Source organism: Rhododendron vialii, chromosome 9a (assembly GCF_030253575.1).
Source record: "Rhododendron vialii isolate Sample 1 chromosome 9a, ASM3025357v1".
Lineage (NCBI taxonomy): Eukaryota > Viridiplantae > Streptophyta > Magnoliopsida > Ericales > Ericaceae > Rhododendron > Rhododendron vialii.
Window position 1 is genome coordinate 22,269,853 of NC_080565.1, and position 18,895 is coordinate 22,288,747.

At 38.6% G+C, this 18,895-nt stretch overlaps 3 protein-coding genes across 7 annotated transcripts in view; all 3 read left to right on the forward strand.

Annotated features, from left to right (window-relative positions):
* LOC131301488 (protein MOR1-like) overlaps positions 1–2,392 on the forward strand; it is a 41,930-nt gene extending 39,538 nt beyond the window's left edge. The window contains exon 13 of the mRNA XM_058327827.1: positions 2,190–2,392. Coding sequence (XP_058183810.1) covers positions 2,190–2,338 — 149 coding nt within the window. The 3' untranslated portion in view covers positions 2,339–2,392. The remainder of the gene's footprint in view (positions 1–2,189) is intronic.
* A 58-nt stretch (positions 2,393–2,450) lies between these two features.
* On the forward strand, positions 2,451–6,591 carry LOC131301486 (uncharacterized). 5 transcript variants are annotated; one of them, XM_058327823.1, is made up of 4 exons: positions 2,451–2,634; positions 2,814–2,861; positions 3,773–3,986; positions 5,204–6,591. In XM_058327823.1, the coding sequence occupies exon 4, from the start codon at positions 5,221–5,223 to the stop codon at positions 6,577–6,579; it is 1,359 nt and encodes a 452-aa protein (XP_058183806.1). In that variant the 5' UTR covers positions 2,451–2,634; positions 2,814–2,861; positions 3,773–3,986; positions 5,204–5,220; the 3' UTR covers positions 6,580–6,591. The 5 variants fall into 5 exon arrangements, with proteins under 5 accessions (XP_058183806.1, XP_058183804.1, XP_058183805.1 ...); XM_058327821.1 differs by having other exon boundaries at positions 3,773–3,822; XM_058327822.1 differs by having other exon boundaries at positions 3,773–3,813.
* Positions 6,592–12,537: 5,946 nt separating this feature from the next.
* The window catches only part of LOC131301490 (uncharacterized), a 43,993-nt gene continuing 37,635 nt past the window's right edge, over positions 12,538–18,895 (forward strand). The window contains exon 1 of the mRNA XM_058327829.1: positions 12,538–12,619. The gene's annotated coding sequence lies outside the window, so the exon portion shown is untranslated. The remainder of the gene's footprint in view (positions 12,620–18,895) is intronic.

Here is an 18,895-nt window from a genome sequence, read left to right on the forward strand (position 1 = left end):
CCTCTCCGCGAATAACCAAGCCACGCACCCAACCTCGGTTCCGCCGTTCCGGTCTCCCGAGTATCCTCACAATGGTTCCGCCGCACCGGGTTTCCATTGGCACACAAAACACACACCACACAATGGGCTACCACGTCCGGCTACATTGCGGTTTCCAAAACATTACTCTCTTTCAAAACACGCCTTTTCATTAACCATACCCTAGGTGTCATGTATTTACTTTCTCGATTTTCGTGTCTCGTTTTCATGCAACAACTCCACGGTAGGACTTTTCACATTTGTAATCATAAATAATTTATTGTAATCTTGAAACTAAACTAGCAAGATTATCCAACTCTATATTACAAATCATGCTCAAATCATCACTTAATGCATAACGCCACATGTACGGACGCCCTTGGAGTGATAATCACTTATGCTTTACAACAAGACAAGTAATACAAATAATTCATAATACATGCTCATAACCATCTAAAGATCAAAATACGAATACTTCTATCAACGATAAAGTCTTATCTTTTGAAAAACCGTTCTTTCTTCTTTTGTGGGAAATTCAAAACAACACATGTTTACTAGAGTAAAAGTTGATTATTCCAACAAGTTCATCCTTCCATTAGCGAGAATAAGTTTACAAATTTTCATGCATTTCAAACTTATAGGGGATAGATAACCTTATATACGGAAATTCTACTTATACTTCCAACATACGGTTCTACGTTATACTTGGAGTTGGTGGACAAAGGGACTCTACCTTTCTTCTTGGCGGTAGTGGCGACTACGGAGAGAATGTGTACGTCGGTCATGGGTTGTCAAGAAGTACCTAGGTTGAGTGTGAGAAGGGCTAAAGAAGTAGCTTGTGTAAGTGTCCAAAACACATCACTCACCTCACTCCATCTCTCTCTCTCTCCTTCGGCCTCTCTCTCTCTCTCTCTCGCCCTCTCTCTCTCTCGGCCCATCTCTCTCTCTCTCTCTCTCTCTCTCTCTCTCTCTCTCTCTCTCCTTCGGCCTCTCTCTATCTACATATATGGTTATCTGTGGGTAAAAATAAATAGTTTAAGGTCTAGGTAGTCTTAAGTCTATTTGGAAGAGAAAAAGTCATGGGGAGTTTTCAAGTGACTACTCAATGGAGGGAAATTTCCTAGAAAGTGTACTTATGCAAGTATAGGCTCATATAGGCATGCTAACATAGCTTATGAAGTACATATATACATGCATATAAGTATATATATATGCATCTAGGAAAGTAACTCTAGGATAATTAGACTTAGGGCTATACCTTAGGCTTGCATGCATGACATGCATAAAGATTGCCACCTTTGGAAGTAAAATGATGGCCATGACTTGTCTTGTCCAAGTCATACATTCATTGGCAAGTCAAAAGTCCATTAACCAAGGGATAATAATTCCCCTAGCATTTATTAACCAATGGTTAAAGGAATAATGATGGTAGGTATGGGCTTGAATGACCATTCATGGATATAATGATTACCCCTAAAGGTCTAACTAAGAGTTCAATTAGGTTTGGGAGGGGTTCATAAGGGTCAAAGATGGTCAAAAAGGTCTAATTAGGGTTAGGAAAATGTAACTAGGTGAATTGGTAGTCCGGTTCCTCCAACCAATCGGTTGGAAACTAACTTTACTAGCCATGTAGGGCTTTTAATCAAGAAATGAAATTTAAAGGACTAAAATCCAATTATGACGGATTATAGAGATTAAAAAGGAATATTTAAAGTAATATTAAGTAATTAAAAAAAATTCCGATAAATAAATGAAATTTTTATTCATTAAAAATTCTGAGTCGTTACAAAATCCCTCCATAAATCTTAACCGTTGGATTTAATACACATTTTTCTACATAAATCTCCGCCCTTTATTCAACCCTTGGCATTTTGGTAAATACTTTACATTTTCTAGAATAAATGGTACGAGGCATGATTTTTTCAGTTTTTCTTCAATTTTGGTAATGATTTAATGAATTCTAAATGCAATTTTGACAAGGATTGTCGTTGAATGCTATGAATTTTTGGTAATGAATGCTGGTAAAACAGAGCACTTACGAAAAACCTCTCTCACGAAGAATTTTTCAGTTTTCAAAATATGGTCTCTCTCTCTCTCTCTCTCTCTCTCTCTCTCTCTCTCTCTCTCTCTCATCTCAGATCTCCCCCAACCCTCCTCCCTCCCAATGGCAGGCAGCCCCCAATCCCCTAACGTCTACATTGAGCAGAAGGAGTCGTCCAGCGGCAACGCCCAACACATCGCCACCTTCAAGGAGTATCGGGCCAAGATTGAATCCGAGCTCATACCAACTGCTGTCTCCAGCGACTCCAAGGTGTTTTAACACACAAAACTGAAGGCACGTCTCTCTCTCTCTCTCTCTCTCTCTCTCTCTCTCTCTCACACACACACACACACACACACACACACACAAACACACACAAGGTCTCTCTCTCTCTCTCTCTCTCTTTGATCTCTCCCATCTTCTAATCTTTGTTCTTGTTGTACGATTTCTGAGCCAAACATCAGTTTTCTATTTATTTTTTTGGGATTTGATTCGATTTTTTACCCAGTGAAGTCGATTGGGACACCACAAATCAAAGGGGACACTACCAACCGAAGTTGCCACTGAATCTGCAGGTAATCGGAATTTTGAACTTCGAATCTATCCAATCCTGTCGTCCGAATAGGCTTTATTCACTTGCCTCTAATCCTGTCTTTGCATGTATGTAGTCCTATTTGTTTTCGATTTTAGTCCTTCAGTCAAATGGGGAATGGGGCTTCTGTGTTGAATGATCTAATCTTGTCCTTGCTTGTAGATTTGAAATCATTGGGATTCTAGGTTCTTGATCTTTCATGCACGTATGGTGTTCACCAATTTCACCCTCTGTTTTTGTTTTTTCCCCTTTATCAAGAACATTTGATTGTGGCCATTGTTTCAGTCATTGAACATGTAAGCTATATGTTCTGAAATCGTGCTATGTTGTTTGGTAATGGGTGTCTCTATCATATTTGTTTTTAGATGATGGTGTTTTCTTCTCTTTCGGTATTTTAGAGAAAATCAAACTCGGAATACAAAACTGAATTTTATTAATGCACACTTGGGAAATGTAATTGAAATTTGGTGGACTCTCTTCAAGCTTAGTGAGGGAAAAAAATATTGGGAAAGAGAATACTACCTTTGCCTCCTCCCTCTCCTCCCCTCCCTCTGAAAATCAAATGATGTTAATAGTGGAAAGAGAACACTATTTTATCCCCCTTCACGCAAAGGTAATTTTCATAATTGCATTGTTTTTGGAGATGAGTTAGGAGGGTTTGAAATTAACCGGTGGCATTGTTCGTGCTTATCTATTGTTTGGTTAAGTGCTTATGTTGCATATGGGTGGGTCTCTTAGATTGATTTTCAAGGAATGATCATGTGACTGTGTTGTCTTTCTCCATTCCAGATCTGCATTTTGTGTTCCCTAAACTAGAGGCTGACCAATAGTGAAGTAGTCGTCATCTGACCAATAGGCTCGGACATCGATCGGCCATAGAACCAGTTTTTGATGAGTGATAGGTCGCCCCAAGTTCTATTCCTTTCTCGATTAAAGAAGAAAAAGGAAGGGGGGGGGGGGGGGGGGGGGAATCTATGACTTGTGTTTTTTTTTAATTTTTTAATGCAAACCTGTATTTCTTCCTTTCTTACGTTTTTTCTCTGTGCTCTGTTTTCTTTTTGTCCTTTTGACTGACCTTTCTTTCTCCTTTTTGTGATGACTCAAATTGTTTGATTTCTCAGGTTCACTTTTATCCTACCAAGGAAGGGGCCATATCAATGTGGTAAAATAGGTGGAAAGACATGTCTGATTAAAATAGGTCGAAAGACGAAGAGTTGGTTGAGTTCAAAAAAGATGAATGATGAAAAAATGGTGGAAGATCCCTTAGCTTATTTCCATATTCCTTCCAAAATTGTTTTGTACAGATAATTCTTGAACAGTTATGTGATTCTGAAGGTCACACTCTCTTTCTCACACTCACAAGCATGGATGCACTGTTTAACTGAATCAATTCATGTGGTAAATGGGTGAAATCCCTTGGTTTGAGCATCTAAATTGGTTGTTTGTTTAGATTTTAGTGATTTATTTGTGTCAGTTATTCCTAATCTTAATTTTCTATTTCATGCTTTTCTATATTCCTAATCTTATTTGGTTGGTTGTGATCGATCTTTTGTTTTGGTTCCTCCTTTCATGTAGAATTTAAAATTGGAGCAAACTAGGTCGTGTGTTATTTGCTAAGTTCTAGCATTACCATGACTAGCAAAGTGGGCTGTGTGTTATTTGTTTCGTTACTTACATCTTCGTTATATTATAGGGAACTTAAATTCTCGAGGTTGGTGATGAGGATATGACAAATACTGTGGGGTTTTCAGAAACTACTGGCGTTACTATAAGGTATAATAAAACTCTTCAGTTGCAAAAGTTTGTTTTTAGTTGATCACTGAAACTTGATTGGACATGATGACATGATGTACTCCTATTTCTTTGTTGGGCTTCTCTGTAAGAGTTTGAATGTAAATGATCCTTGAAATAGTGAGGGAGTCTTTGAGTTATTTGTTTTGTTTGTACTATCTTTACTTTATTTCATTGATTTCCACTACTTTGAAGTCTAACATCTATAAGTGAGTATTCTTACACTCGCCCTTACTATATCAACCCCTAAAATGAATGCAACGTGAACGCTATCAATGCAAGAGAAAGTCCTTCTCTCTTGGATTCCCCTGAGTTTGTAACCATGGCTGAAGGTACTATATCTTTTGCAGATGGATTAGGGATCAAAGCTGTTGATTCTCATGAAATATGTAGGAAGAACAGTGGTCCTTCACCCACACAACCAAATCATCCAGAACACGTCCAACTGAATCTCAGTTCGTCGTCCCCACTTGGAGTTGAGACTATAGCATGGGATCAAGAAAGAAGCTCTATCCCACATGTTGATTTCACTACTCCATCCAAAAACTCTCCTCGCAAACTACTGGAGCTATACCCCATTGCTCCAAATCCCAGTAACCCTAACTCTTCATTACCGGAAAACCCTAAACAATTCATACCACAATCTTCAGTCTATGGTGTACATAGCCCCAAGTCGTAGAGCCCAGCAAGGAAGTTACAAGAAGTCTTTCAACAAGTGAGTAATCGGCTGGAGTTTGATGAGTGAATTTCACGAATCGTAGGAATTCTTCATGCTGAGATGCAACAATCTGGAGTCAAAATCAACTGCTCAGCCCTAGAAGATAAGTTGAAGCAATTAAAGGAGTATCACGAGTCCTCATCCGCCGTGAACGGTGCAGATCAAACCCTAAATGTGGGTTTCACCTCCATGCTCGTCCCAAAAGAGAGCTTGGAAATCCTGAAAGGGGGTTTCTCTAATGCAGCTCAAAAACCCAAATTGGAGGGTTCTCGGAAACCAACGGAGAGTACTGCCAAAAAAACAAGGGATTCTTCTCTTGGATCCCATCCAGTAAAGGATCAGCCTAGCACCTCTGTGATTCCTTCTCGGATAGGTGTTGTCAAACCACAAGGGAAACCTAGAAATTGGGCATCTCTTCTCCAATCTCAAGGCCCTGCGCATGAATTGAAACTTGAATTTTTCCCAGATTTGCACGAAGGGAAACATGTGGCTGTTGAAATTGATGAGGAATTGGTCGACGATGGGAATTGGAACAACTATCTCATGGGGTATTTGAAATACTGTATTTCCTTGACGGTAAGATGCCCTACAAACTTCTTAATCACACTGCTTATGAACACTGGAGAGACAAGGGTCTCGGTTAAACCTGATGTGTCAGGGTTTACCCTTTTTCAATTTCGCGATGAAACCTCTAAGTGTGCTGTTCTTGAAAATGGACCATGTTTCTTTTCGCAGAAATTTTTAGTCCTTAAAAACTGGCATAGAACGATGAAACCTGTGAAAGAACAACCTTCAAAAATTCCAGCGTGGGTCAAAATTTATTATTTACCTTTTGAGCTATGGAATAAGGAATGTCTGAGTAGGATTGCTAGCACTATAGGCCGCCCCATTCATGTAGATCAAGCTACAGCAAAAAAATCGAAATCCTCTAGTGCTCGAATATGCATTAAGATTGATGTCAATCTTGAACTTCTGGAGGATGTTGCCATTACAGTCGCTGGAGAAACTGTTGTGGTTAGTGTAGAATACCAAGTCCTTCCACCAATTTGTGAGTTTTGTAAGGTGTTTGGGTATACTTCCCATCAATGCTCCAAGTCATCGGTGGCTAAACCTAAACCAGTGGTTACTGAGGTATGGCAGCAGGTTGGGAAAGGCAGAAACAAAGTTGTTCCAATTCCTAATATTGTGGAAGCTTCATCTGTTAACCAAGAAGGGGAGTTAACTGAGCTCTCTTTGGTTGGGGGTCCTTCTGCTATAACCTCAATAGGTTCCTCTGAAGCTTCAGTGAATGACATTATAATTACAAACGTGGAGAAGGCTGGTAGCATGTTGTGTACCCTTCCAGTTAAAAATCATGATCCAGGAGACCCTTCCTTGTTACTTATCCAAAAAAAAACACTCTATGGTGGAGGCAGCTAGTGACGTGGTTAATGAAAGGGATCATTCTGATGATTCACCATTTACTCCAGTCTTGTCTAAAAAAGCTGCTAAGAAGGCAGCCAAAGCTGCAAAAATGAAGAACCTCTCAAGCTCCAAAGGGAAGTCCTAGTCCTTTTACGTTTCAGTTAATAAATAGTTTTATATTATCTGCTATTTCTTTTGTCTATTTCTATTAATTTTATGCCTAGTTCTACTTTAAGCTATGGGTTTTGGAATATCCGTGGGTTGAACGATCCAATCAAACAAAAGGAAGCAAATTTTTTTGTTCAGAATAATAAGTTGTCCTTAGTGGGACTCATTGAACACAAAATTAAAGAACCTAGAGCAGAGAGGATTGTCAAATACGTATTTCCTAACTGGCACTTCACTCACAACTACACTCATGCTCCAATAGGGAGAATTTTGGTTTGTTGTAACCCCCGAGACATCTCTATTAAGGTTTTAGACTTGAATAGCCAGTTTCTCCATTGTGAGATCCACACTCATGCTGATGATCATGTCTTCTTGGCCACTTTTGTCTATGGCTCTAATAACTACTCCCTCTGTCCCAAAATGCTTGTCCGCTCCCCAAAACGGAGTGTTAAAAATAATGCAATTTTTTCAAGAAAAAATTCTAACTTTTTTCACAAATTAAAATACTCATTGATATCTAGTAAGTTGTTAAAAAACTTTTGATTTTTTTTTTGCAAAAATTGTATTATTTTTAACACTCCGTTTTGCGGACCGGACAAGCATTTTGGGACGGAGGGAGTATCTTTTTTTGAAAGGCGAATAGGCAGGATCTTTGGAGTAGCCTTCAAAATCACAAATGCCTGCTCCTTGGATTGTTCTTGGTGATTTCAATGCCATTAGACGGCCCGGTGAAATTTATGGTGGACTAACTCATTGGCCCCCATACATGAATGACTTTAATGATTGTCTTTACTCTATTGAATTGGAGGACCTTAGGTACTCTGGTTGCTTCTTCACTTGGGCAAATAAACAAGATGCTACCAACTATGTGTCTAAGATTGACAGAATCCTTGTCAATGAGGAGTGGATCAAAACATTCAGCTGCTCTTCTGCTCATTTTCATACCCCTGGAATATCATGTCAATCCCCTGGTGTAGTTTTCCTGACTCCCTCTCCTAGACCTGTTCCTAAACCTTTCAATTTTTTTTGATTTCCTGGCTGATCATCCTCTGTTCATCTCAACAACTCAGAAAGTGTGGAGGAAAATCATCATTGGAAATCACATGTATTGCGTTTGTGAAAAGCTTAAACTACTTCAAAAGGAGTTCAAGAATCTTAACTCCCATGAATTTAGTGCCATTTCTAGCAGAGTTCAAGAATCCACACTTCATCTTAAGTCCATTCAAAAAGATCTGAATATTAACCCTGATAATCCTATCTACCAGACCGAGGAAAGAGAGTTGTACAAACAATTTCTTGTCCTTGCTAGGGCTGAGGAAACTTTTGCAAGGCAAAAGTCGAGGATTCAATGGCTCAAACTTGGTGATCAGTGCACTTCTTTTTTAAATCTGTTAGTAAAAACAGAAACAAGAGCAAGCTCACCAGTCTTGTTCTGGATGATGGTTCCACCACTCAGGATATAGATGCGATCAAATCCGCTTTTGTTACTTACTACTCCAATCTCTTTGGTACATCGCACAATCCAGAAAATGTAAACCAATCAAGAATTGGACATCTTATTACTAAAAGACTGTCTTCGAATGAGAGTTCCAATATGGTTGCTGAGGTCACGGACATTGAAATTAAGAACACTTTCTTGTCTCTTAATTTTCAAAAAGCTCCTGGTCCTGATGGGTATAATGCAGGGTTTTTTTAAGAAGGCTTGGCTTATAGTTGGGCATAAAGTAACTCCTGCAGTTAGAGCTTTTTTTTTTAGATCAGGACAGCTTTTGAGAAAAGCAAACTCCACTCTAAGAGCACTTGTTCCTAAGATTCCTAATCCTTCCAAGGTTAGTGATTTTAGGCCTATCTCTTGCTGCAATACCATATACAAATGCGTTGCTAAATAAGAAAATCCAATCTGCTCTTCCCCTCCTTATAGATCCGGTTCAATCTGGATTTGTCAAAGGGAGGAGAATAGCAGACAACATTTTTATCACTCAGAGCTGATGAGAGCCTACCATAAATCCTCTCCCTCACCTAGATGTGCAATGAAGGTGGATATCATGAAAGCTTATGACAATGTTAGATGGGAGTTTTTGTGGGCTGTTCTTACTGCAATGAATTTTCACCCCAAAATGAATAAGTGGCTCTAGGCTTGTGTTACCTTTGCAAACTATTCCCTTAGTATCAATGGTGAAGTAACTGGCTTTATTCATGGTCTAAAAGGTCTTAGGCTGGGAGACCCTTCCTACCTATTTGTAATTGTTATGGAAGTCTTGACCAGTCTCCTAAAGGAGAAATCTACATTCTCCGACTTTCATTTTCATTGGAGGTGTGAGCAAAACAAACTGATTAATCTTTGTTTTGCTGATGATCTCATGATATTTTGTAAGGGGGATACCAGCTCTATTAAGCACATACAGAGTGCTTTGAATGAATTTGAAGCTTAATCTGGTTTATCCCCCAGTCCAAGCAAAAGCAACATATTCTTCTCTGGTGTTCAACCTAGCACCAGATTAGTAATTTTGAATCTTCTTATATTCAAGGAAGGTAATTTACCTATGAGATACTTGGGGGTTCCAATTCTTTCCACTAAATTAAATCACACTGATTGTAAGAGCATGGTGGATAAGATCACTGTCAGAACCAAATCTTGGACAAATAGGGATCTTACTTATGCTAGTAGAGTCCAACTAATTACAAATGTCCTCTTTTCCATGCAAACATATTGGTCTTCATTGTTTATCTTTCCCAAAAAGGTAATCAAGGATATTGAGTCCATTCTCAGGGCCTTCCTGTGGTCTGGTCCTGACCTCAAAAAATCAGGTGCTAAATTCTCTTGGGAGCATCTGTGCTCTCCCAAGAATGAAGGTGGTTTAGGTTTTAAGTCATTACAAATCTGGAATAAAGCTGCCATTGCCAAGCATATCTGGTTTCTCATCTCAGGAGGTGAACAATCCATGTGGTGTTAATGGCTTAAGTCCTATTTACTCAAGGGTAGGAACTTCTGGTGTGTTGAAATGCCCAGTAGCCTGTCCTGGGTTTGGAGGAAACTCCTGAATCTTAGACCTATTGTCCAGCCCTTCATCAAGTACATTGTTGGGAATGGGCAGTCCACTTCACTTTGGTATGACAATTGGCACCCTCTCTGCCCTGTCATCCAAAAATATGGCTCTAGGATTACTTATGACTCTGGTTACCCCAATGACTCTACTATGTCCCATATCATTCATGACTCTACATGGAACTTCCCCATCACTCAAACACTGGAACTTAATGAGATTAGGAATAATCTTCCTCCTCTTGTGACTTCCAATCTAGAGAAGTTGGTATGGTTTCCTGCTCATGTGCCAAAATGCAGTGTTATCTCTTGGCTAGCTATTCTTAATAGACTTTACACTGAAGATAGACTTGTACTTTTTGGAATGAAGTCTATTTCTTGTTGTAGTCTTTGTCTTGATAATAAGAGTCATGACCATTTGTTTTTTAATTGCTCTTATTCCACCCAAGTTTCGAATGCCATTATAACCAAGTTGAATGAAACATGGTCCCCTCGGACTTGGGCTAATTGGAATGACCTTCTATCTACAGTTAAGGGCAAATCTCTGAGATCCACCAGAATTAAGTTAGCTTTCACTGTCACTGTTTATTATATTTGGATGGAAAGGAATCTGCGGAAATTCCAAAACATAACTTGTTTTGTTGCTGTAACTGTGCATAAGATTTGTTTGGTCATGAAGTCCAGATTGTTACTCTTGGGTAAACTTCCCCAAGGTTCTCTTGCTGGTTGTTTTGTCAATGAATGGGGTCTCACATAACTTTACAATATCAGGTAGCTGGCTCTTTCATGCTGTTTCAGACTGCCATTATTAGGTTGCTGGCTCATTGGTTTGTGTTGCTATTACTTCTATATAGCAGATTGTGCAGGTGCATGTACAGAGTTATAGGCTGTAAATCTGCCATGCCGAGGGCTAAAGCTGTGAGTTGGTTTGGTATTACTCCTATTTTAAAAGAAGGCAACTAGAATGAAGAAGGTGTTGTAGAGCGTGTATGCCGTATCCCCTTGGTGTGCAGGTGGGCATGTCACAGGTTGTGTATGTCAAGAGGAGTCCATTCCTTGGTTTTCCACAAGAGATGTTTTCGGTTACTACTACTATATAGCAGTTATATATCTTAATCCCATGGGCTCAAGTAATGTGGCATTCCATCCAGAAGTTGTGTGGTGGTGTGGCTGGCTTCTAGTACTGTGATGGCATTAGTTTAAGTCCCATATTCCATATTTACTTTAGCTGTGTGCGAGAGGTATCCCCCGTGAGCCGTGTGATTGTAGCCCCTTTTCTTTCAAGAGGAGATAATAATTTGTGCGGGCATCATGTGAGAAATAGCAGAGGGAGATGGTGGAACCTTCACTTTCCAAGTCTGGTGTGAAAAAGAAGAGAGGGAGGTTAGATTTCGAGGGAGTCTAGATGGTGAGATCTTAAACAGACTTGGAATGTAATTCTTTTGCTTTTCTGTTATCTAGCTTGCGAGGCACTCGTTTGGTACTTTTTTTTCCCGGACACTATCATTTACAGGTTGTGTATGCTCATGGACATCAATTTTGGACATAATCTTTGGATGTAATTACCAGTGGCTGGCTGTTATTGGGTGTGTGAGACCCTCATTGCATATCCTTTGAATTTGTGAAAATCAGTTTGCGCACTCGCCAAAACAAGTCATTTGGTGTTCGTTGCAGCGTATAATGGTTCAGTTGTTGTGCTCTTTGTTTTGGTGGTTCAATTATTGTGCTCTCTGATTGGTTGTTTTCACATCTGTTATTCATCTTGATTTGTTGTCCCATTTTGGATGCTAACATGTATTGCTATCTACTGTAGAGACCATAATTCTGAGCTTCTGATGGGGAGACCTTTCATTCCTTGAGCAATTGCGACGGCGGATGGCCCCATGGACTGGAATAAAGCTTTTTGATATCATTCAACATGGCTCCCCTGAGCAGGTCTGTTTTTTATCTCACCCCTCGCATCTATGTTGCTTTATTGGATGACTTTATTGAGCTTCATTTTTCATTTTTCACATCATTGATGTTTTCTCCTGATTCCTTTTGTTTGGAATATGTGGATCTTAAAAGGGTGGCGTTGTTGCTTTATTGGATGTCTTTGATGAGCGCTGGTTTTCCATTCCGCGAGCAATTTCTTTTTCTATCCCTTTTAAGTATGGTATTCTTTGGTCTGAACACATACCAATATACAAAACTCTATGACAAATTCTTGGAGGATCTCCTTATCATTTATGTTAGCAATCTTGCATTGACTATAGCCTTGATTAGAGATTGAGTTTTTGGTAGTTGTTTGGTTGACTCAGATTTCATTGTGGCTCGTCTTTCGAAGCATTTTTTTTTACTCTTAAGTTTTGTTTCTTGTTTTCTCTCAACCCCAAGTTTTTATGCATGGGGTTATTACGCAGCCTATTGAAGGTGTGAAATTTATCTGCACTGTGCTGGTTCAAGCAACCAGCAATCTTGAAGACTTCAATGGATGACATTGTGAAAGATGTTGATAGACTGGTTTCATGCTTAGCTAATAAGGTGATAGTTGTTCAATGTTCCTAGTTATGCCATTTCTTATTTCATATCAACTCGGTTGGCTTCTTTATGTTACATCTTTCAAAGTCCAAATTGCATTATACTGCATGATATCTTCTGCATGTTGCCAAGACATTTGACTTTAGTATCGGAGGAGCCTCTGCAAGGTCTTGTAACTATGTTCTGAACACATTAATGCAGGTAATTTATTGTCGTTTATCTGCATATTCTGTCGTCACTGAGCTTTTGCATGAAAGGGTTCCCCGCATGGATGATGGCAGCCAACTTCTCAAAGCATTGAATGTTTTGATGTTGAAAATCCTGGTAAGTATTGCTTCGTGAATCATCTTTGTGGCATAATGTTCATTGCCGTCTGTTCAATACTTCAATCATAAGACCGATCACACTTTTCCAAATGCAAAACAGACACTGTTGTTTGTTGTCCTGATTAATCTTTTATGCCCCTTGGACCCCTCGAGGTGGCCATCATCGGAGACAAAAGAGTCCTTGGCTAATAGAAATACCAAGTTCTTGGATTTGGTTGTCAAATGGCTTATTAAACTCACGAAAGTAAGTTTCTTATTTGACTTTTTTTTTGGCCTTCCGTCATTATACTAATTTAAGTATTTGTATCTAAGTACTTTATTAGTTTCTTATGGCGGAGCTTTAGTTATGTAGATGGTCCGCAAACGTTAGTACAAGTGTGTGTCGAAGTGTCAGGTTTTTTACTATTCCCTCCGTCCCAATTTAAGTGTTCACTACGGTTCTGCGTGTCATTTTCAATGGCTTACATCTCTCAACATATATTATATTTTATGTTTTTAAAATCAGTCTTATAGAAATAATTGAGATCTATCAAACAAGATTCATGTTGCAGATTTTTAGTAATATACATTGAGAGATATAAGCAATTGAAAATGACACGCAAAATCGTAGTGGACACTTAAATTGGGACGGAGGGGGTAATTCCTATGTGTAAGGACATGGGGATAGAATGTGATACATTTATGGATGTCTTTTATTTCTAGTGTAAATAGTTTAATAAAGTGCCCTCAGGAGTGCTGCTAGTTATTAGAATATGGGGTCAGCTGATCCCATCAAATTTGATTATATTCGATTCATTATTGAAAATAATGGGTTGGATTTCACACGTGACCACATCGAGATAAACAAACAAGTTCGTAAAATAGTCTTGGACTCAATCTTGTCCTTTCTTATCATTCAAGGTAAATCTAACCTTATGGTTTAGTGCTTTCTTTTAGTAAGCAAAAAAAAATTATTGAGATTCAAGGTTTAGTTTAGTTTTTTATTTTTTTTTATTTTATAGATTTGGGAGAAGTTGAATTGAGCGGAAAGGGAACAGTTTTTATTTATAAGTAAATTACAAGAAGGGGTTGGTGTAATGCAATTCAACGTTATTTGAAAGTGAACAACTTTTTTTTTTTTTTTAAAAGTAATTTCCAATAAGGGGTTGGTGTGTTGCAATTCAACTTGGTCAGCTATAAAAATTAGATGACCCCATTGGACAAAAGTCCTTGAGCAGCCATGGGGTGCCTTGGGGCATTTAATGCATAATTATATTATGGTTTCTTGTTTCATAAATTGTTATAGAGCAAACAAGAATTATCAGATGATGAATGGTGAGATAAGAAAAGTGAAGGATAAAAGTGGAACATAAAATACAAGCGAAAACTAACCTAAGGATTTCCTTTTTATATAGAGTAATGAAATAATCAAAGGGAAAATAGGATTTTTTAGGGCTTATGATGATGTGTGTAGATGTAAAAAGGCCATGCTGCCATTGTCCTATTTGCATACTCATTCATCATCTCCACTGTTATATCTACACAACATCATAAGCCCTAAAAGATCCTCTTTCCCTTAGATTATTTCATAACTACCCTGTATGAAAAGAAAATCCTCTGGATGATTTCACTTGTATTTTATGTTACAGGTTGTGTGTAACCTTGTACTACGATAGTTATATGTCATGTTTTGCGATTGTATAATAATAATTGGGTAAAGAACGCTTGTGTCTGGTGAGATGGAGAATTCTCAACAATACTAGCTGTAATTCGGAGTTGTAATTTAGAGGATTTGATTCTCAAAGAAGGACCAGAGACAGTAATCAAAAGTAATCTTACCTTGCATATAAAGGGTCTCTGGCTTGCTATCTAGAGCCACATTCTCAATGTGTTCTTGTCTTCATCTCCTTCTTTTTGCATGTTATAGTTTTGATTATCATCATTTGCAATTTATTTGATGTACGTGTATTGGTGAGATTGCTACGGTGGCTCATTCACTTCAACCAGGATTCTTGGAAACTGATTAAGGCGCATTGGTGTGGGTGGTAAGTACAACTGTTTTTTGTCGCTTGGTTCTTGGAATTGATACGGTCAGTTTTGTGAAGTACTGGAGTAATCTCTTTGTTTCCTCATCCAGTTAGTAATATTCTTGTCCTCTCATAAATAGAGAAGCTTGTGTTGTTGTATAGTGTGATAGGGATCACAATATACTTGGTGTGGAAAGTCATAATATTATTGGCGAGAACTATGTTGATATGAAGCAGAAGTTGTGAAAATCCTTTGATTACTGATGGAGCCTAATTCAGCTATACATCAATCTATTTCGTGCAAAGAAATGGATGCCTTAGTAAAAAATTTGATTTTGGCCTTGTCGAAGATTGTTATTAACTCCATAGTTTAGCACTTTAGCTATTTGAGATTATTACTGCAAGAGAATATAGCTATCATTAGTACAGATACACACACACTCAAACACACACACACACACAGACGTGCAGTTCTAAAACTGTTGGAGCCTAATTTAGCTATATATCAGTCTATTGTGTGACAAGAAAGGGATGCCCATGTAAAGCCTTTGGTTTGGCCTTGTCGAAGATTGTTATTACTTCTTCTGTCCAGATTTAATAGTCCTTTTTTGGAGTTCGTGTTATTTTTCAATCGATTATATCTTCCAATTTATAATGTTTTACATGATTTCGAAAATATTGTATTATAGAACTAGTCGAGATCTATCAAATAAGATCCATATTCGACATGAAATTCATTATGGATTCAAAGATATAACCCATTTTTTAGCCGGTTAGAATAGAACTAGGGATAATTAAATCCGGACGGAGGGAGTAATTCCGTAGTTTAGCTGTTTGAGAGTAATGGTGCAAGACATGTAGCTATGATTCGTACAACAAACCCACCCCCCCACAGAGACATGCAGTTCCGCTTGCAATTTGGGAGTTAGTTACGTAATCAGAAAGGTAATTGATAATGCCACGACACAAAATTCTAGTGCCACGACTTTTACAGTGGTCTGACGTATTTATCCTTGAAATTGAATGGGAAGCTGACACATACACATCCCTTCTCTCTTCAGTGACCTCTCTCTCTTTCGTACATATCTCTTCTCTCTTCCTGTAACTGTTTGAATTCAGTACCACAACCCCCCTTCTTGATTGACCAAGAAGACCCAGCAAAGCCAATTGATACTGTCGGCGTCAGCGGTGAACCACCCTCCCATCTCTATGCTTATCACAAACCCTCCACAAGTCGTTCGCGCGCTTCTACTCCGCCGGAATCTGCAGTGTTGATAACCCCGCCTCGATCTGCCCGTAGTCCAAAATTGAAGAGGCTCTGAATTCTGGTGTCTCTTTCATCCTTTGTTTCCTGCAATGTAGAGAGCATGTGGTCGATTGAAACAGGGTCTGGTCTCATCATCACCGGAGCAGCTCCGATGTTGAACCGTTAATTGAATAGATCTGAAATGTATTTATCGGTTGGAAATCCTAATCATGGGTAGTAATCCACGCTTAAAGTCGAATAGATATTAGAAATTAATTTTCCGAATACTCAATGTAATGGTTTGTGTCAGTTCTCGAATGCCACTTCAGTTGTGAAGAAATGTGTTTTACTCCCAAAAGTTTGGGTTGGAGCTTGGAGGTTGAGCCTAGGCCATGGCTGAGAAAATTAATGAAAAGAGAGGAGCAAGGTTTAATTTCCTCGTGACGGGAAATTTCTGGTTTGAGGATAAAAAGGGCAAATAGCAATACTGTGTCGTGGCACTAAAGAAACCTATCGTGGCATTAGGGCCTTCCATCAGAAAAGTATGGTATGTTTTCTATTGGATTACAGACATAATCAGAGCATATTTAGAGGTAGCTTTAGAACTAAGATGTTTTATCAAGACTAAATATTGCTTATGGTAACTGTAGATGGCTGAAACGTTTTATATTTCCCTTGCCATGGTGTGATTTCTATGGTCTTGGCTAGATGTTTTTTTTGTTGGAATTTGAGTTAAAAATTTTCCTTTAATTTGTCTTTGATTTTATAAGTTGTGTATTATTTTTTCTTTCTTGTTGGTGGCACTAGGGACTTCTCTAGTACTTAGGCCTGATCTAGGAGTCAACAATGTATTGGAAGTGGCGCACACCGGGTTATGAATAGATGATGCCATGGCTTGTTACTGTAGTTTAGTTTTGCTTCCTTTAATTTTTGCTTAGTTGCTCTGCACATGATGAATATTTTCTAGATCATTCTTCTACTATCCAGTTGCTCAGTTGTTTTGCTTTAAATTTTGCTTGCTTGTATTGGGGACATTATGAACAATGCTTGCTACCGTCCCACAGTACTTTGTTGCTCTTGTTACCTATGTTGGATCTTTTCTTTTCATGGTATGTTAATGTTCCAAATATTTAAGTCGTCGTAGATTTTATAGTGACTCTTCTCATATTTTACTACATTTTAGATGCCATTCGATAGAAAACAAACTTATGCTTAACACTATCATGATGACTTACATTACAAGTGCATTTGGAAAGCGATATGGTGCCCCTTGTATGAATTTATTGTGGCATTATGTGTGTGCCTACATTACACGGACACGGGTACGTGAATCAGGTGCGGATATATATATATATATATATACAGTCCGGTTCCAGTGAGGGATCCCGCACTTTCTTACGGTGCGGGACTCCCTTTTCCCATTGAATTTCGATGATCCGAGCCGCTCAAAGTGATCAGAACGTGATTTTAAGGGTCCCCGCGAGAAATCAGAAAAAAAAAATGACCGGGAAGGGCTTCATCGAAGCAGTTCTCATTGAACGGTTCAAAAAAAAACTGCTCGGATGAAACCCTTCCCGATCATTTTTTTTGCTGATTTCTCGCGAGGACCCTTGAAATTACGTTCTGCACACATTGAACGGTTCGGATTTTCAAAATTTGATCAGGAAATGAGAGTCCCGCATTTTAACAAAGTGAGGGATCCCTCACTTAATCCGTGGTGTGTGTGTGTGTATATGTATATATATATATGTATGTATATATATATATGTATGTATGTATGTGTGTGTGTGTGTGTGTGTGCGCGCAAGGGTCGGACACCTCAAAGTTGAAAATAGAGGATTCAGGGATATGTATCTAAATTTGGACACGGGTTGCGGGGATCCGGTGAATATTTATATATAATTATAGCAATAAATGTAAATATATCTCATAAAAATATCCTTTTCTTTATACAATACTTATTTAGGTGTAAGTTATCTCATAGAAAAATAAAAAAAAATTCATATATCAAATTTTAATGGGCCAAAAATATATAAAAGCAAAAACCTTGTAAAAAGTTTTGGTACAAGCCAAAAAAAGTAAAAGATGCAACACTACACATTCTTATTTGTGTCCCAAGTCCATATAAGTGGCCCAAGACCCAAAAATAAAAGAGTAGGCAGGCCCAAGTCGTGTAAAAAGAGAAAAAAAAACCCTAAAGTGGTTTCGGTAGCCCATACTCTCTCTCCTCTTCTTCTTCCTGATATCAAATTGAAGCAGGTCACGACTCACGCAATAGCAGCAACAAGTTCTCTCTCTCCTTTTCTTCTTCTTCTTGATCCTCCTTTTCTTCTTCTTCTTCCACCTCCTCCTCTTCTTCTTCTTCCTAATTTGTCCGATTTTTTTTGGCCGAATCTGGAGTGAATTCTACACCCGTATCCGTGTCGTGTCCTGTCAACCTCGGTACTTACCCCAATATTGAGGATCCATGTAACATAGGGGGTAGCGATGAGTGATAAGATAAGGATGTGTAGTTTTAATGAGCAGGTACAACTTATCCTTATAAACAAGGACTACAAGAGTTGTCTATGTTACCCACGTGTGTTCTTTTTGGAATAATTTCATTTTTTTCTGTTGGCCCTTGACAGTCCTACGGAATTGGCGGTGTTGGCATTGCTTGCCTGCCATTGGGACCTTCTCTCTTCATTCATTCAACATCCAAAATCTGTTATCACTCTTCACAGTATATGAAGGTACCTTTTACTTTGTGGAGTATCTATTTATATGACATTACTGTTGGAAATTTACAAAATTTCGGGTGAATGAAACCGAGATTTTGGAGGGTCTTCCGAGGCAACCGGTCCCGGGTTTGTTGTATCTGGACGCCCCATAATCAATAGACGTATTGATGTGTGGGATTTCGTAACTCCCGTAACCCCTGCCCATGATGGTGTATTCAATCCCGTAACCTCCCTAGTCATTACCAGAATTGATTGGCAGAATTCATTGGAGAATTCATGGCTCTACATTCATCATCCAGGAG